At 36.9% G+C, this 18,165-nt stretch overlaps 1 protein-coding gene across 2 annotated transcripts in view; it reads right to left on the bottom strand.

The window, feature by feature from the left end:
* PDGFB (platelet derived growth factor subunit B) overlaps positions 1-18,165 on the bottom strand; it is a 38,240-nt gene that overhangs the window by 14,182 nt on the left and 5,893 nt on the right. For both annotated transcript variants that reach the window (XM_087968301.1, XM_026694861.2), the window contains 2 exons: positions 3,558-3,654; positions 481-570 (listed from right to left, as the gene is read on the bottom strand). In XM_087968301.1, coding sequence (XP_087824427.1) covers positions 481-570; positions 3,558-3,654 — 187 coding nt within the window. The remainder of the gene's footprint in view (positions 1-480; positions 571-3,557; positions 3,655-18,165) is intronic.

The raw sequence follows: 18,165 nt of genomic DNA, 5'->3' as shown, positions 1-18,165 counted from the left end.
ATTGCATGTTTAACTGTGTCTCATTTTATTCAGAAGTGTTTGGGGGCATTTCTGCTGTGTATTTTGAAGTTGTTAGAGGAGTCTTTGTAAGTTTTCTATTGGACAAGAGATGAAAATATTTCACCAAATATATATCTTAATTATTTACCAATTATTTTATATATCCCTCCATTATAACCAAATTAATTATTCTGCTCCTTTAAAAAACAAGGCATTTTAATTAGTTGATTCAGTTAAAGGATTATGATTTTCCATTTGCAGAATCTAAGATTCTTTTAAATGCATGTAATTAACCAATATTCTCATCTCTGAACCAGCGGCAAAACAGATTCCAAAGATTGAAACTGTAAAAAAGACTTCATTTGGTTTGGTAGAAGATAGGGCTGATTTATATGTGCAAAAACTAAAACTCAAGTATTTCTGGACAAAACCTAACCCCATACTTGTTGAAATATAGTAGCCAGCATGTCTACAGCTTACCTAAACTTCGTCTTCCACGGGACAAAGAAACAAGATTTTCACCAGCATACATTTGGGTAAAATTCATGTATGAACTAGAGGTATCTTCATCTGCAAAAAGAGAAAAAAAAACCCAATGTCATTAAGTAAATTAATATATAAGTTGCATCACTACAGCAAATACCCGAAGGTGCACAAAATCATAAACAATGAAATGACTGGTTGTAATTTAGCAAAATACTATAATTATCCCTCTTAAGAAGGCCAAGACGTATTATAGGCAATGTTGTGCTACAATAATAAACTCAATAAAATTCTACAACCTGTAACTCTACCTACCTTCTTAATTCTTTTCAAGATGTATTATATAAAATAAAATATATAATGATTATTCAGCATAAATATTTTAAAATTAGGAGGGGAAAATGTGCAGGTATTTTCCCTTGTTTGAAGGAATTGTAAGTTATAAGCAGTGATATACCTGGAGACTGTAGGAAAAATGCAATGATGCAAAGGTAAAGATTCTCCCCACCTTAAAAAATGATTATTTTTTTTCCCCAACATGACCCAAAATGTATTTCTAAGCAAGGAGAAAAATAAGAATGTATGTTTTGGATTTTTGCTTTTCAGTTACAAGGTGAGACTATAATTCTGTAGTAGAAGCCAAATTCTAGAAATCTGAAACTATGACAGTGAACCTCAAAATCTGCAGTTCTTATCATATCCCTTAACAGCTACAGTGGAAACTATTTGACACTTTATTTTAAGTTCAGATAATGCGGTGCTTAACACCGCAAGACCATTTCAATGGAAGTTGGTAATAAATAGCACAGCAAATTAATCTGATACAAATTTTATAATATATTACTCTTCATTCTGTGTTTGTTTGCAGACATCCTCAGGTTACATCATATTTCCTATTACATTATATTTATTTTATACCCAATAAATCATTTTAATAATAACATTTATCTTTAGATTACTAATATTTGCCTGTAATAAAGTGCTGCTTGCATTGGACATGTTTTAGGTGGTTGTTGTTTTTTAAAAAACTCACAAAATTGTAAATATGAATAAACCTGAATGGTAAAATAAATTATTTGACTGATTTCAATTGCCTCTGAACCAATCTGGCTATTTATCCCTCTATTCAAGTCTGTACTTCATCAAACTAATAGAGACACTTCAAGATCTCAGGCCTTTGTAATTCTATCCTTCCAAAGTGAAGATGTAGGTAGGTATAATAGTTCTGTCCCTCCTACGGATGATGTATTCAATTTTAGCCAATTGGGTCTTCTGGGGGATGGGTAAAACATAAGGCTGCCAGCTTTCTTTATAAACATTCTCTAACATTTTCCCATAGGAAATGCTGAACAAAGCAATTCCCATCACATCACCCAGAGCTTCCTTGGAGTCAACAAACCCCTCCAGATTCCAAAGTCAATGGCAGTATTTGAAGATTGTTCCTACACAGTTGCAGTCTTTTCATTTATGAACTACTTAAAGTAAAGCAGGGCATATTTTATTTCTGGGGAATAATTCTGAATGTAAGAAATAAGTAAATAGAAAGCCTATAGAAAAAAAGAGAATTAAGGCAAAGTTGCTACAAGCATCTGACTGAATTTTGTGTTTACGGCTAAAAGAAATAAAGGCTCGGGTTTTCTACATCAGATTCTGCAGAAATCAAGACTCGATATATTGGAGATTCAGCACCCAACTATATAAATTTTGATTCTACAATATTCTAAAAGGCTATTATTCCAAGATTCATTGTTCCTAAAACCTCCCAACTCCCAAAGGAAAGAGCAAGATGAATCATGACATCAAAGCTTTATCTCTAATCCATGCCACTGAACTTAATTGGATCTTCCCATCTTCTTCCATCCATCCCCCATTTTCTGGAATTTTAACAGGGCAGGGTGGGGGCTGTATTTGTGCAAAGGTTAAACAGACAAGGGAAAAATAGCAATGCTGTTGACTTGAAACAAATCTTCTATTGAAAAACAGAGCTCTCCAGTTAACCTCACCCTTCCCCCAAGGGTGTCTTTTCAGACAGGGCAGTAAAGCTACTGCTGACCAGGGCAACAGGCCCAGCTGTGGAAAAGCCAGTGCTGCTAATTTTGGAAGGCACCCCATTGTATGGCTTGTGTAGTCCGGGACAGGCGGGTAGAGAAGCCAAGCAAGTTTAAGGGAAACAATAGCAGAACACAGCTGGTGCCCTCCCTCTTTTTTTCCCTCCTCCCCTTACAGGCATTTTGAAAGGGAGCGGGAATGCTTTTGAGAACGTGCCAATGGTCCAACTGGCATCGGAAACAAAGACAGGAAATTCTGTTCCCCCGTAGATAGTGTCTCGGCAAAGATTACAAAGCTACCAATAGACAAACACAAAAGAGAAGGCAGGGGGTGGGGAGGGGACAGGCGGGAGCAGAGGTTGGATCAGAATGGAATCTGTGAAGAAAATGTTTATAAATACATTCCAGGGCCAACCCAATGGCCATGACGCGTGCTCACATTCCTGCACGTGCCAAAGCCTATTCAATCTGGTCTGTGACCTCAGTCCTGAGACAGGTATCCCCAACTCTCTCTGCAGCCTGGTCCAGTCACCACATTAACTCTCCTCTCATTACCCGATGTCATTCATTTTTCCTTTCATATAGACTAAAAATCAAAAGCCAGGGAAATGAATTATGGAAGACTGATATCTAATTTCAAGCACAGAAGATTATAACACCACAGTCTAATTTTTTTCCGAACACCAGAAATAATTACAGACTGATTAGAAAATCATCATCATCATTAAAACCTATTTGCAAGTAATATGCCCCGGTTACATTATGAATTGCATGCTAGACTTGGTTCACGCCAAACATTAAAATATGCTATAGAATTATTCTGTGGATGAACTGCCACATACCATCTTGGGGGAGAAGCTTTTCAACCCAGATATAACCTATGGTTTTACTTTGTGTAATCTGAATCTAGAAAACACATAATTCACAATGGTATTTCTCAGGTGGTATACAAATGCATTTGTTGTTGCTTCATTGTTATATCTGTTAAAGATTTATTAAACAGGAACATTTGGTGTGGAAATTTACCTACGGATTCTATCTGCAGGACCTGCTGGAGGTCTCTGATGGAACGCACGGAGCTGTCACGCAGCAATTCATATATTTCTTCAGGAATGGGATCTCCCTGCCAAACCAAAAAGAAAAAAGTTTATTTAAATAGCTCTCCTATGCCAGTTTTGTACCAATTTTATACATTTCTCACAGAGCACATTCTTATACACCCTTTTCCAACCTGGTACCCGCCCCTTATGTTAGAATTGCAGTTCCAAGATTCCAAAAGCAGAAAACTTCATAGTCTTATTGCACCTGGAAAAAATATTTGATTAAGAAAGGCTGAATTAGCCAAAAAAGAGAAAATGATAAGGAGAAACGTGCACACATTTTACAGTGCAAACATCAGGAATAGTGTGTTCACCATCCATGTAATAATCTTTCATATTTTCTCTTTAAGAAAAAGAAGTATAACTTTGGAGGCCTTTACTGTCATATATCCAAGGATTCAGAATATTCCACTGATCAGCTGATCTTGAGATTGTTCCAAACACCCTCATCTGGAAATGGTTATTATTGTATAATCTTATGCAAGTTTATATAGGTCTACCAGCATTTATTGGAGTTTACTCACCTGCTTAATACTGCAACCTTATTACGTCTCTGATATTAAAGTCAATAAATAGTTTTTAATCTGCAGTTCAACTTGATGTTTGCATTAAATTGTTGACCCATTATATTGAGATCATGCACTATTAAAATTAAAACAGGCTTTTTCTGTATTCGGAAGGAAATGGACAATGTCATTTAATTATTTCAGGAATATAAAAACTGCTGGAAGAGTTACTCAAGATGTATTATACCTTACAGATATACAGTAACTACCCTGGTCATAGGAATAATTCATCAGAATAATGTTGAGGTAAATCTTCTGTATAAAATTTATCCATAAAAATTAGAAAAAAGTAAGAGGAAATAAATCTGTTAAATGCAATGCGAAAAATGTTATCTTTGTTGCATGTTGCATTTTAAGTCTCTATGCTAAATTTTTAAAAATCCAAAACCTACCATGATCAATACATTAGTCATAGAAACATTGAATTATGTGGAGTCAATGATAAAATACTAGTTCTGCTCTCCCCAAGAAGTTCTTCCAAATTAAATGCATATTCATATTGCAGTATCCTTCCCTTGCCACGCCCACCAAGCCACACCCACAGAACCAGTAGTAAAAAAAATTGAATCCCACCACTGATTACTGGGATAAATTATTTGAAGTGAAAATATGGAAAATGGGGAAAAGGTTAAGTATCCCAATGTTCTCCTTTATTTACTAAGTTAGCAGCTACACAACCTGTTCTGCATTTTTCAGACCATTGTCAAATGCATACCCTCCCTCCCTTTGCTTCTAGTGTATTAGCTGTACTAACATTCTATTAATACAGCTTTGTATATGCAGTACATGCAGTTTTCACTTGTTAGTTCCATTCTCAGCATTGCAGACTGTAAGGCTGTGCATGCTTCACAACTCTGGAACAAGTGCAAGCTCAGCATCTCTCTGATTCAGAATGGATAATACATGCCTTCTTTTAGGCTTCTGTCTGAGGCTAAGAAAAGATGTGGCTGCTTTAAAAATCAGTTTAATGATAGTTACTTTAATGAGTTGATTTTGAAAAAAGACTAGGTTCCCTTAAAAAGCAGCAGAGAGGTGCTATATTCATCCGTTGCCAAAAATTAAACTGTAATGCAAAAACAGCCTGAAGAGTGTTGCAGTGTCACATGATAGGACAAATGAATACTTTTAGAGTTAATGAAATGTTTTAAAAAATGACACGGCTTAATTTTTTCTTCTTCAATTGTTAACATCTAATACTTTATACAGCACAAACCATTTTAGATGGTGTTTTGGGTACACCAAATTAATCCTCACCTTGATAAAAAGGGGAGCAGAAATCCCTAGTTTGTGAGGTCAAATACAATTTTGTTTTTAAAAAAGGAGCCTAGTCTTTCAAAAATCATCATCTTTTTCTGGTAGTGATTTGAAAAAGAAATAAAGCTGTGAGACAAGTGAGGCTAGTATCAAATGGAAGCAGTTCAGATGCCTACTTTAAAGACTTGCACGTCCAAACATATTGGGCTTGACTCGCTAAGAAGTTCTGCTCACAATTGAAATCTATGGAAGCCACTTAAAAGATAATGCTTCTGGTCAGTACTGTGGAGCTCTACCAGGATATAGGTGGAAGAAGAAGAAAACTTGTGATCTCCATGCTAACCACACACCGATTTTTGCAGTCTCCAGAGCTCCATAATCACACTGGCAAAATACAATGATAAATGGTGATTTTTGAACGGTGCTATTTTTTGGTCTCTAAAAAACAGTTTGTAAGCTTTAATATCAATCTGTTAAATTTCCAAGAGACTTCATGTATCTGCTTTTCTGTTAAAATGTTAATTCAGTGCTCTTTAGTGATACCTTCACATCACTAACAAAGCTCCTTGTAGCCCTCAAGACTAAAAATAGCTTTGGAAATAGAAATGCATCCTCTGGAACAGCTGACTAGCCCTGCATTAGAGTTTGCATTGGAGAGCCTTCTGTTATTTTGCAATCATAGTCAATAGCATAAAACCCAGAATCCATAGTAACGTCTCTTGTGCTGAATCAGATCATTAATAACCCAACAGTAACTATTTAAATTTTCAGACAAGAATCTTTCCAGGAACCGAGCCTGGGACTTTTTGCATGCAAAGCATGTGCTCTACTACTAAACCATGGCATCTTTCCTAATGAATAAGTCACCAATGCTTTTTTCTTTTAAGATTTCATTACATTAGTTTTAACCTTTGCTTTAATAATAAATTGAGGGAGATCTATTTTTATGATACAATCCTCACAATTAGAGGCCCAACCCTGATGTATAACCACAGTTAAGGACTGACTGCAGAAACAATAAAGAAACATTTCTGCATAAATGTTTATTAATGATCATAGTACTCCCTATTGTTTTCCTTAACTAAAAAAAAACCCAATCTTTTAACTGCTGTACTGGGATGTGAGTGCTAGGGATTTTGCTTCTGCAATTCAGGATGTAGCATGTGGATTAAACTAAAGTACTTGGTAGGATAAAATGGGCTCCATTCAAAAAGAACATTGCCTATATCTGAGTATTATCTTTATGAATCTTTCCCATTTCCTCAACATTTGGCTAGATTATAATCAGAAGTACAATATTAGGTGTGGAAATGTACAAAATGTCATCCGTTCACCATGTTTCCTTCACAAATCACCCTTAACTCCAGATACCCGAACTTAAGGTATTAATCCAAAAATAACAAACTGCGATCATCAATTCTTGTTTTACATGTATAGGTTGTTCAAAACCTTCCAACAATACTAACATTTGAGCATATGCATGTAAAATATTCATTTCTGTATATACTTTATATGCCCAAATTATAGATTGCATTGCTTTGAGTTGACCTTGATTTGGAGATGAAACAAAAGTGTGTTTGACACTGCTAAATTATTCAGGAGGGATTTCCCTCTCATCAACAAGATTAGGCATCTTTTGGTCTTTATAGCAAGATACTCATGAGGTAATTCAGAAACAGGAACTTTTTATTTTATAAATATAAATAGGACTAGGCATATCTAGTTCAAATCTTTACTTGGATATGACGTTTCTCGAGTAACCTTGAGCTAATCACTAACATACCAGCCTATTATTTTATTAGGAGGATAAAATGGGATGAAATGGGGAGGGGGGGGGATAAAGTATGTATGACATGACTGGAGTGATCCTCCATATATTATTAAAAACTACAGTCAGCATTACAAATAAATACGAGTTTCACAGAGCTATAGAATTTCAAAGGATTAGTTTAACTGTAGTTTCAAATGCAACACAGCTGAGCCAGAAATAAACTGGCTCAATTCTCAAATATGCCATTATTGTGGGATAAGAATAGTTGAGAGTTGCTTTCGAATTGTTGAAGAATCCATGGATGAAAGGGTTTTCAGAGTCATAGTTTATTAATATTTACAGAACACAGATTCATCTACCACTGATAAATGCCATCTTAAGCTCAATGGATGAAACACAAAATATAATTATCAAATTAGGGGTAATTTAAATATAGATCTTCCCTTTTCTATAATAGCTTAAAGCAGCTTCTATGGAGATCTCCTTTCATTTTATTCACTGAATAACCTCATCAATTGTCCTATATTCTAGAACAGGGGATAATCCTCTGAACTTTTGTTCAGCCAAAGCATGATTTAAAGAAATATTTTAATAGGGAGAAATACACCCTGAACTATCCACTTGTAGTTAGCATCTGGACAATAAACTGATCAACTGAGCATTCTAATATTCTTTACTATAGTTAAAAATCAATTGTGTGTGTGTGTGTTCATCTGTCCATACAACCGAGAGCCAGTTTGGTCTAATGGTTAAAGCACCAGACTAGAAACTAGGAGACTAAGTTCTAGTTCTGCCTTAGACTCCTTCCTTCCTTCCTTTCTTCCTTCCTTCCATCCATCCATCCATTTTCAGCCCCAAAATTAAGCCTGCATTAGCTTGGACAGTATTTACCTAGAAAGGAGAAAGCAGTCTTCCATCCCAATCAGCTAAATAAAATATTATTGTTCCTCAAAGTATTGTGATTTTTCCTGTGAATTTTTTTGGACATTCTTGGATCCATATTTATTTTATCCTGCCTTTTCCTCTGGGAGTTCACCATGGCATAGGCAGATGTCTTTATTTTGTTCCCACAATAACTCCCTAAAGCAAGCTGGAAATATTCTGACTGGCCCAAAGCCACCAGTAAATATCATGTTTGCCTAGGGGCTTTAGAAACAAATAGACACATCTGGAATTTTAAGAATATATGGTATGCATTATGGCTATGCAATGCTTTGGATTTGAAGGAGAAAAACTGTTTCAGAGTGTGCATCGGTGCACACATTGCACCTGTTGACAACTTCTTAAACTAAATGTCTTTTCCCCAGGATTATGCTCCCAGGAAAAGACCCAGCTGTTTTAAGGAATTGTCCCCATCCACAGTCTGAAATATAATTTTCCCTTCAGATCCAAAGTCCTGCACTATCCTTATGCAAGCTCTCCCAAAATGGCTGCCACAGATGACTTGCCTATTTAACTAACTGCACAGTCAATCATAAAGCATACTTTTACTAGAAAATAAGTTATTGTTCTCTGTCCATTAAATCCTATCCTCTAGGACAGCTTAATTTTGATTGTAACAGCTTAATTTTGTGTTAAAAACAAAATTTTCAGACAGGCAGATATATACTTCTCTTCAAAGCACATGGTGGCAGTCACCAAGGGGCAGCTATGGGAGGAGGAGTCTGGCTTGTTAGGGACCAAGGGCTGATGAATGCCATGCAGAAGAAGCTTGGAAAATATCACTAGCCAGACCAGCCAGATAGTGAAGCATGATACTGAGTTGTTGGAAGGGCTTCTGCCTGGGGGAGGAAGAAGTTAGTCCATGGAAAGGGAGGCAGGATAAAGCAGGCAACGTATTGGTTGTATTGGGAAAAGGAGATATGGCAAGTGATAGGGGTGGATGAAGGTGCTTGGCAGGGTCCATGAATGTGGCCCTGCCAAGCCATGTACATTGGTATCCATAGATAACCTTTTCCCTTTGGCAACATTATTTTTGTCTATTGTAAAATTTCCTGGGACGTAAGAATGATAATTAAGACAGTGAGAGAATAAGACTGGTGGACTTGGGATCAACTATCTTAAGCATCATTAGAAACAAACTGAAAAAAAGTTTGCCGAGATGTGAAACAAACAGTACTGATTTGAAAAGAAAAGGTTAATTGTTATCAATTAAGACTTGGGATGATGCTGTTACTGGTGAATGTTACTACTAGTTCTGAAACTTTTAAGTAAATTGTGTGACCGCATAAAAGACACCAGACCATCCTGATTCTTCATAGATAAGACAGAAGATTAATTTAAAGTCAAGATACTCACAAATTCTGGGTGCAAAATGATAGAAGTCAGGTGACAAAATGCATTGTAATAATCAGAGAAAGGGAACTTGACAAAGCATTTATAGACTAACTGCAAACAAACAGATCATTAGAAGGCAACCTTCTGAAGAACAGATTATAAGAATAAGTTCCACTCCCTGTTCAGAGAAGTATGTTTAAGTGCCAACTTTTTCTTGTCAGAGATGTTATCAGTTGGACCAAAGCATGACAACACACCCAGCTTGTAAAGTTCTTTATCCTCTGCCTCAGAGAAGGGTGTGCAGCCCTGGGGTACAATGTTTCTTTATTCTCTTTTTGGAGCAGTTGAAGTCCTCTGTGCTCATATTCAGGTGTATGTACCACTGAATACAGATATTGTTTTCAATAAACAATACATTAGAGACTAATCTCTACATTTTAAGGTTCTCTGTATTTAGCAGGAAACTGGTCCACTTTAAAGTGCTTCTGGGAAGGGACATAGTCCACTTCAGAAAAGGGGCTATGTGCAGGAGATGATACACATAAGCTCCAGGCAAGGAGGTACTCAAACCTAATAAGGAAACATACGATCTGCAAATTACCATTGGAAGAAAAGTAGAATGGGAATGAGGCGGTCTATCCATGAACCAATCAGAGGAGTAAGAGATATTTTCTGTCAGATGCTATGAAGGTAAGGTTGCATATAGAGTAGGTTATAATAATCTCCTTTTAACTGGTGTTCAAAGAAGGGCCTTGCCTGGTTAGTTATTGAGTGCCTTGGAGCTGGCCTTGTATCCCTGCAGGGCTAAGGATGCCTAACCCAGTGGGCCTTGTAACTTCTTTTCTCTCTTTGCCCTTTCCTTCAAAACTTTCTTGTGGTTTTCCTGTGAAGAGGATCTACTGGCATGCCCACAAGCTAGCAACCACACACATCCAAGAGCATGTGTGCACACCAGAAATGGCTGATGGGCTCTACTATTATAGAAGTCAACACCTGGAATGCAGCATGCATCTCTAGTAAATTGCTTAGTTTTTGAGTTTGAATCAAGGTTAAAAAAATATTTCCATTTCAGCAGGCAGAGATTCTTCAAATAAGGACAAGCAGTCAATTACAAATCAATGTTGGTGTCAAGTCTTTCAACAGGTCAGCAACTTTTTCCTTCTTAAGAGGAAGGGGGGTTTGAGCTAGGTTATTCGTTTTCTCCACTTATACATATTTTGGATTCACAAATAAAGTAAACCAAAATATGACATTTCCTTTTGCTTAGTGCACTGTACAAATCCAGTCAATGAAATTCAGTCTGAAAATGCCACTTAGCACAAGTGTAAGTGTAAATACAGGCATTCTAGTTATTCATCAACTCATCTTTAAAGCATATCTTTTAGTGTATTGCATGTATCCCACAGGCTGACCTCCCCACTCATTCACACACATTTAGCTCATCAATGTAATCCCTCCCATTCTTCCAAAAAGATCTGGATAAATATCCATTTTTCCATAACTATTATACTTGTTTATGCTAAAACCTTGATTGTATAATATGGAGATATTTCACTGGAATTGCAAGGGAATGAAAAAGTTAAATTCTCATTTATTGACAAGAGTCTTACTGTATTCCAGCTTGAGTGAAGCCTACCAAAGATCACATAAAGGCCAGGTTTTATACATCACAATAAACTATAATATGATTTGTACTATATGCAAAATCATAACAATACAAATGCTGCACAACAATTAAGTCCCTAAAGATATAAATGACAGAAATGGAGAATAAGGTAGATCAGTTGAAAATCAACTCAACAAAACCTGTACACAGTCTGTACAATTTGACTCCATGTATACTATAAACATTCTTTTTGATATTACAGTTCTAGGAATGACACATGACTCTTTTAACTTAACCAGGTTCTCTCCTATCACAGCTATTGCAATTTTAGCTTTAAGGTATATTTTTTTTCCACAGACAGGCTTTTGCCTAGCTACATGAAAGCTTGCTTCCTGGTTTATTTAAATCAACTCTAAAACGCAATAACTTGATTATTACAAAAGTTTTAGCCTAAAGCAGGCTGCATGTGCAGTCTCTACCCAATAGTCAAGGTGAAAATAAAAAACCCTACAACCATATTTGCTCTCCTCCCACTAGTAACAAATATAACAACAATTTGCCATTTTTTTCATGATCACTCCAATTCAATTGCCTAAAGTAACTACTTTCTTGTTTCTTGTGGTAGGGCCAACTCTGTTTTTTCATTCTCTATCACTCTTTATAAATTAGGTATCCCAGATAATCCAGAATATCTGCTGTGCAAACAGGAGAGAAAAAGCACTCTGTACGTATGAAATAAAGGCAACAGTATGGGAAAGGCTAGGAATTGCTTTTGCACAAAACTTATATGAAAGGTGGAAAATTAAAAAGTACTGGGTACTGCCACTAATCAAAAGCACAAGCAACAGTGCTACAAGATTCCTCTGGATTACTAAAAGTTCAGCAGTTCATTATATTTATTCTGAACTTCCCAATGGAAATATATTTCATTCCTACAATTACTCCAAGGAAACATACATAATTCAAATAGGTTGGAGATAATTTTGAAGATACTTCCCCAAAGGTTATTTTTGGATATTGTTGGGATTGGTTTTGAATTCTTAAAGCTAAAGTCCTAACACATATCCAAAAGGTACCCTGTTGTTGTAAAAAAAAAAAAAGTACACAGTTGTATTGTAAAATTTTATTTGGATGCTGATTCTGAAATCTAGAATGCCAAATCAGGGAATGGAAGATAACAAGGAAGAAAAGAACTTTTAAGTTTGTAAATTCTTCCAATCCAGCCCCTTTTCTGCCCTCAAAATAGAATTATTTTATTATCTCATTATTGAAGTGAAGAGAAAAAGATATTAACAGAAGCAGATCAAAAACTGAATGAAAATTAAAGCAGATGAATTTCCACATACTTCGATGGTACCAAGGTGTTAAAGGCTGCCCTATAATGATAACTTTCCCCCCCAATAAAACAGCTCATCCATACTGTTGAATAGTCCACACCCAACCTTGAAATCCAATTTCACATTCACTCATTGTCTTGTGGTATTCAAACGCTTAGCAATATTTTGAAAAGGGGTGGATTCTTGTTAAGTCAACACATTTCCATTCTTCAAAGGAAAATGAAATATAGACTGAAGAAAGATGGGGGCTGCAAAAAGAGGACAGAACACAAAGAATCAAGCATGAAATATTATCCAGGCTTTAATATATGCAGTCTACTAGCCTATCTAGCAGATCCCCATCAAACATATGTGGACCAGTGTTCCTTACAATAATTAAAAGTTATGGCTTTGTGCTAGACCAGGGTGCAATGGGTATTATACACCTGTATAAAGAGAAAAAAAGCAATAATATTCCACATACATATAAGCATGTTTGCATAGACACAGATGTAAGCATGCATATGTTTGCATAGACACAGATGTTCTTCACTCTGAAAATTGTGCTTGAGGTGGTAGTGGGAAAATACCATGACATTCCTCAGCATGGAGTAACATCAACGAGTCCCAGCAGAACCTGACAAGATATACTTAAACTGTCTTAACCCCAAGGGCCCCAGTTTCCATAGCTCAAAGTATGTCTTTAACTCTTCTGTTGCCATAACCAAGAAATGGTATCCCCTGAAATTTTAAAGGATTTCCATTCTCACATGTTGGTGGACAAGCCTTTGTTTTTTGATGTTTTCTTCCATGAGTATGGAATCAAACACTATTTGAAATGCTATTTTAAAATAAGAATATTTAAAGTGATTTAAATATGGTGCAGTCCAAATAAAAGCAAAAACTGGATGCATACACATGAAATCTGGTAAGAATGTCATTCTCAAGGGGTCATCACATTGAAGTGCAACATGAATTTGTTTTGCAACCTGCTATCTGCTTTAGGATGCTGCAGGCCCATTTTTTCCTCAATCACTGGGCACTCCATGACTAGTTTACTTGGCTGCTGGACTCCAGGCAGATACATATATCCATCTAATGCATGAATGGGATTACAATGGGCTCCTTATATATGGCAATTTTGTACTTCTCTAGAAAAGCGCTAGACTTATTTTTGAATAGAGTTATTCACCTTTTGAAATGATATTAGCTCTGTCTTTAAAAAGAAGCCTAGCCCATTTAAACCATGAAAGAGTTCAGGTTCTGCCAACTGTGATGATGGTTCTACCAGTAATAAATGAATTATAGGCTTCCCCACCAACACATTTGGCAACAAATGGCTTGTACAGCTATGCTTTTTACTGCTACTTTGATGCGGGATGCCATTTTGTGTATCTCAGTTTTTTAGAGGTTACTTCCAGGCGCAGCCAGCTATAACCCTTCATTTCCAGGACTTGTATTCTCATAAGCACTTACCAATTGGGATACTTAGGAGCTGGGGTGGATATGAGGAAAGTTCTACCCCTTTCTGAACCCAAGTGACAGGTCAGAGGTACAGCAGAGTGACAGAGGCAGCAATCTGGCTGTCAGAACCATGCAAATTATAATGAAATAGTTTTGTGCTGGCTCAGGAATGGGAGAAGGCACATTAATGTGGTGGCCATGAGGAACCTTCGACACAGACACCCAGACAGACAGATGAATTGTCTGCTAGCTTACTTTAAACATTTTTCTCACACTTTGATTGACGGAATCTCTGCTCTTATGGAATCCAAAATGGGTTATATGGGTAAACATATAAGCAAATTTCCATTGCTCTCTGAACATTATTTTGCCCTTCATCCTAATTAAAAGTACTCAAAACCTTCCCTTTAGCTCTCCCAAGTATGTAAAAGTTGCCTACAGCAGAGTACTGAAAATAATTAATAAATATGATTCATAAGAATAAAATAGAATAGGACTTATAAAGAATCTTTATAGAAATCTAGACAAGAGACATAGTTTAGAAGTCATGTATACCCACAGACACATTCCACTACATACATACATACATACATACATACATACATACATACATACATACATACACATACATACATACACACATGATACTCCCAAAAGAATGCCATCAAAGAGGCTGCAATTTCATTCAAAATGCAAAAACTGTAAAATTTAGGCATGACTGGAGCAGCCATTAAGTCTTGTTCAATAAAAACATTCAGATCCTAGCAAAGTAAATTCAATCCCTGGCAAAATAAAAACAGTCAGATATAAACATTTCTTATTCTCATCTATGCACTGTGACATAGGACAGTTTTATCACAGACTTATTCCTGTAAGAACTATGTGCAATTAAAATAGCGAATGATAATGGAAAGACCTTCACTGCAGCGAACACAGAGCTCTAGATGGCCTTCAATGGCACCCTGAATGAAAGTAGGGATTTCCTAGTGGGCAGATGACATTTGCAGCAAAGGGATAGCATACACTGGGATAACATATACTGCCAAGGGCTAGAATTCCTGCAACCCTATCCTGCCCACAAATACAAAGCAGCACATGAGCTGCTTTGCATCTGAAGATACAAACTTAAGGCTGGTATGTATGATTAGCCAAATGCTATGAAGAATCCTGCTTTCGAGACTTAAACCACAAGAACAAAATGGAAACAGGAGAAAATATAGCTGGTCACATATGTACAAACCAGTAAGCCCAACTCTTTAACCGCATACCCTTTATGGATTGAGTAACAATGAAATGACTCTGGAAAGTTTCATAACCACTTTCTTGCAACCATAAAGAACTTCTCTAAAAGGAAGAACTGACGTAATTCTATAGAACTTTTAAGGAAGGGATATCCTATATCCAGCATCCACTTGTTCCTACTCTGCTTTATTCTATCTTCATATCCCTTTAGACTGTTAATTGTAATACAAATATAAACAGCTGAAGTGCACTGAGGATTTTCAAGGCCCAGGACAAGAACACCCAGGAAGATTTTTAAAAGAAGAAGGCTATGCAACTTGCAGCCTGGGGTCATATATCCCACAAATCTTTTATTATTTTTTCCAGCCCCTAAGATTACTGTATATTCTCGCATACACTTATATATGTACTATACATACTGTATATAGCACTAGCACTGTAGCATTTAGACTTACATACCGCTTCATAGTGCTTTGCAGTACTCTCTAAATGGTTTGCAGAGTCAGCATATTGCCCCAACAATCTAGGTCATGGGTGTCAAACTCGTGGAGTCACATTGCCATCATGTGACGTATGGCAATGTTTTTTTCCCTTCATGGAACTGTGGTGAGCATGGTCTGCGCGTGATGCAACCACCCCGTAGGCTGCCAGATGGACACCCCTGATCTAGGTCCTCATTTTACCAATTTTGGAAGGATGGAAGGCTGAGTCAACCTTGAACCAGTGAGGATCAAATTCCTGGCTGTGGGCAGAGTCAGCTTGCAGTACTGCATTCTAATGATTCTGCCACAGAGGTGGTATTCAGCAGGTTCTGACTAGTTCTGGAGAGCCAGTAGTGGAAATTTTGAGTTCGGAATACCACCTCTGACTAGCCCTGCACCCCACCTATTCTCTGCCTCCCAAATCCCAGCTGATCGGCTGGGTCTTCTTTTGTTGCCCTGCACAGGAGCTGGAAAGCAGGTTAGTGGGGTGGGGAGAGAATGTAGATTTTACAGTATCCTTCCCCTGGAGTGGGGTGGGAATGAAGTTTTTGCAGTATCCGTCCCCTGCCATGCCCACCAAGCCACGCCCACCAAGCCATGCCCACAGAACCGGTAGTAAAAAATTTTTTGAATCCCACCACTGCAGCAGATAAATCTATCCCACAGATTTACAAAGGTGTAAAGTCACATGTCAAGAAAAGCTCGCTCAAAAGATATCAGTGTTTCAATCAGGAACAAACAGGGAGTGACCAAATCAATCTCAAGTTTATATCGATCTCAGAACAAATGCAAGTAGCATGAACTCTATCCTTATTCTGAAAAGCATTGCAATAGACTTTGCATCACTGATTCATTTGTGTAAATATGCTATGTTCCCCCTCAAGAAGATGTATTCCTGCTTGAACTGCTTGGAAAGCTGTTCATCCCTTCAGTTTAGGCTAAAAGTGGACAATGAATTCTCCCAAGAGGCCACATGAGAAACTGGGACTGTTGTGGAAGGCTGAACCAACAGGGCTGTGAATGTCTGTAGGCATGCACACATATATAAATTGGAAAAAAAATAGCAGTTGCCTTCAAAATAAAAGCAATGCAGTTGTACTGAGTGCTTGGCATACACTTATTTACATTTGGTTTCTAATTTCAGATTGATTTCACAAGCACTGGACCGGGACCGCCAAAGGGCCAGATGTGGCACAAGGGCCATAAAATGCCCAGGTCTCATTTAGGTGAGCAGCTGCCTTACTAAAGAGGAGAGCTTTTTTTACTCTTTCTTTCCTCCACTGCTCAGATCCCCCCATCTTTTTATTTCTTGAAACAGGCAAAGCTTTTTTTCTAAAACTTCTTTTAATGACAATTGTATGTTCCTAAGGGCAGGGACTCTGCCTTTACTTGTCTCTTGCATATTCTGGGATACTTAAAAGCAGGATGCACATGGTACCCAAATGCAGGTGTTTGATGGAATATCGTTTACCTAACTATAGACAAAATAGATGGCTGATTTAGCCTTAAGCAACTCACATGTATATGTTAGAGTGATATCCAGCTCTGTCTTCAAGAGATCAAGGTGGCTTATAAGTAGATTTGATTTTATCCAAACAACTACTGCGTGAGGTAGAGTGGGATATAATTAATCCAACATTTCCATACTTTTTCCATGACTAAGGATTATCTTGAAACTGGGTCTCCCTAGTTCCATTCTGACACCTTAATATCACATTGGCTCTGTTGGTTGCATTTTAGAAGTATTAAAAACAAACAGCTTTACCTGGAAATTTTATTCTTCCTATTGCAACAGTAGCAAGCAGTAGAATACTTACCTGTCCCATGAGCTGAGCTAATTTATCTATCGGCAAACAAATGGAGGCCCTTTTATATTGCTCAAATACCAAAAGTAGTTTTTATTTTTCAGAGTACATACAATCAAATCATAACGCATATCTTTAAGAAAAAAGGTACAATTTATACAAATGTATCTTTTATAAATTTATGCTGTTTTGCACCCTATTCATGCCTTTAAACAACTATGGCACCCTATTCATGCCTTTAACTATGGCAACTTCATTTGAGAAATTCCATCTTTCAAAATAAATCAATCTACCTTCTCTCTATAGCAAATTTCCAAACTGAATTTTAAAAAGGTTACAGAATATACAATATATATATATATATATATATATATATATATATATATATATATATATATATATATATATATATATATATATATATATACATATTCGTAGATTTTCACGGGTACAGGTATGCAGGTCTTGGCGTGTTTGGGTCTTTTCCCATGTAAGATTGAGGGTATTGACAACGTTTCAATGAGGTCCAAGCACAAGACCCAGGATGTCACAACAATAGAACTCAGAAGGTCATCACACAGCCCATGACTCAGGTCATTACAACCCAGAAGATTACAGCACAAGACCCAGGATGTCAAAACAACAGAACTCAGAAGGTAATCACACAGCCCATTACCCAGGTCGTTACAACACAGGAGGCTGATAGACACACAGCCAATACCTCAGCCACACATGTTCTTACGAAAAAGCC

This window comes from Notechis scutatus, chromosome 6, assembly GCF_049901735.1.
Source record: "Notechis scutatus isolate UNSWTSFEM ecotype Mainland chromosome 6, rNotScu1.2, whole genome shotgun sequence".
In the NCBI taxonomy this organism is placed as follows: domain Eukaryota; kingdom Metazoa; phylum Chordata; class Lepidosauria; order Squamata; family Elapidae; genus Notechis; species Notechis scutatus.
This window is presented reverse-complemented; position numbering and strand designations above follow the sequence as displayed.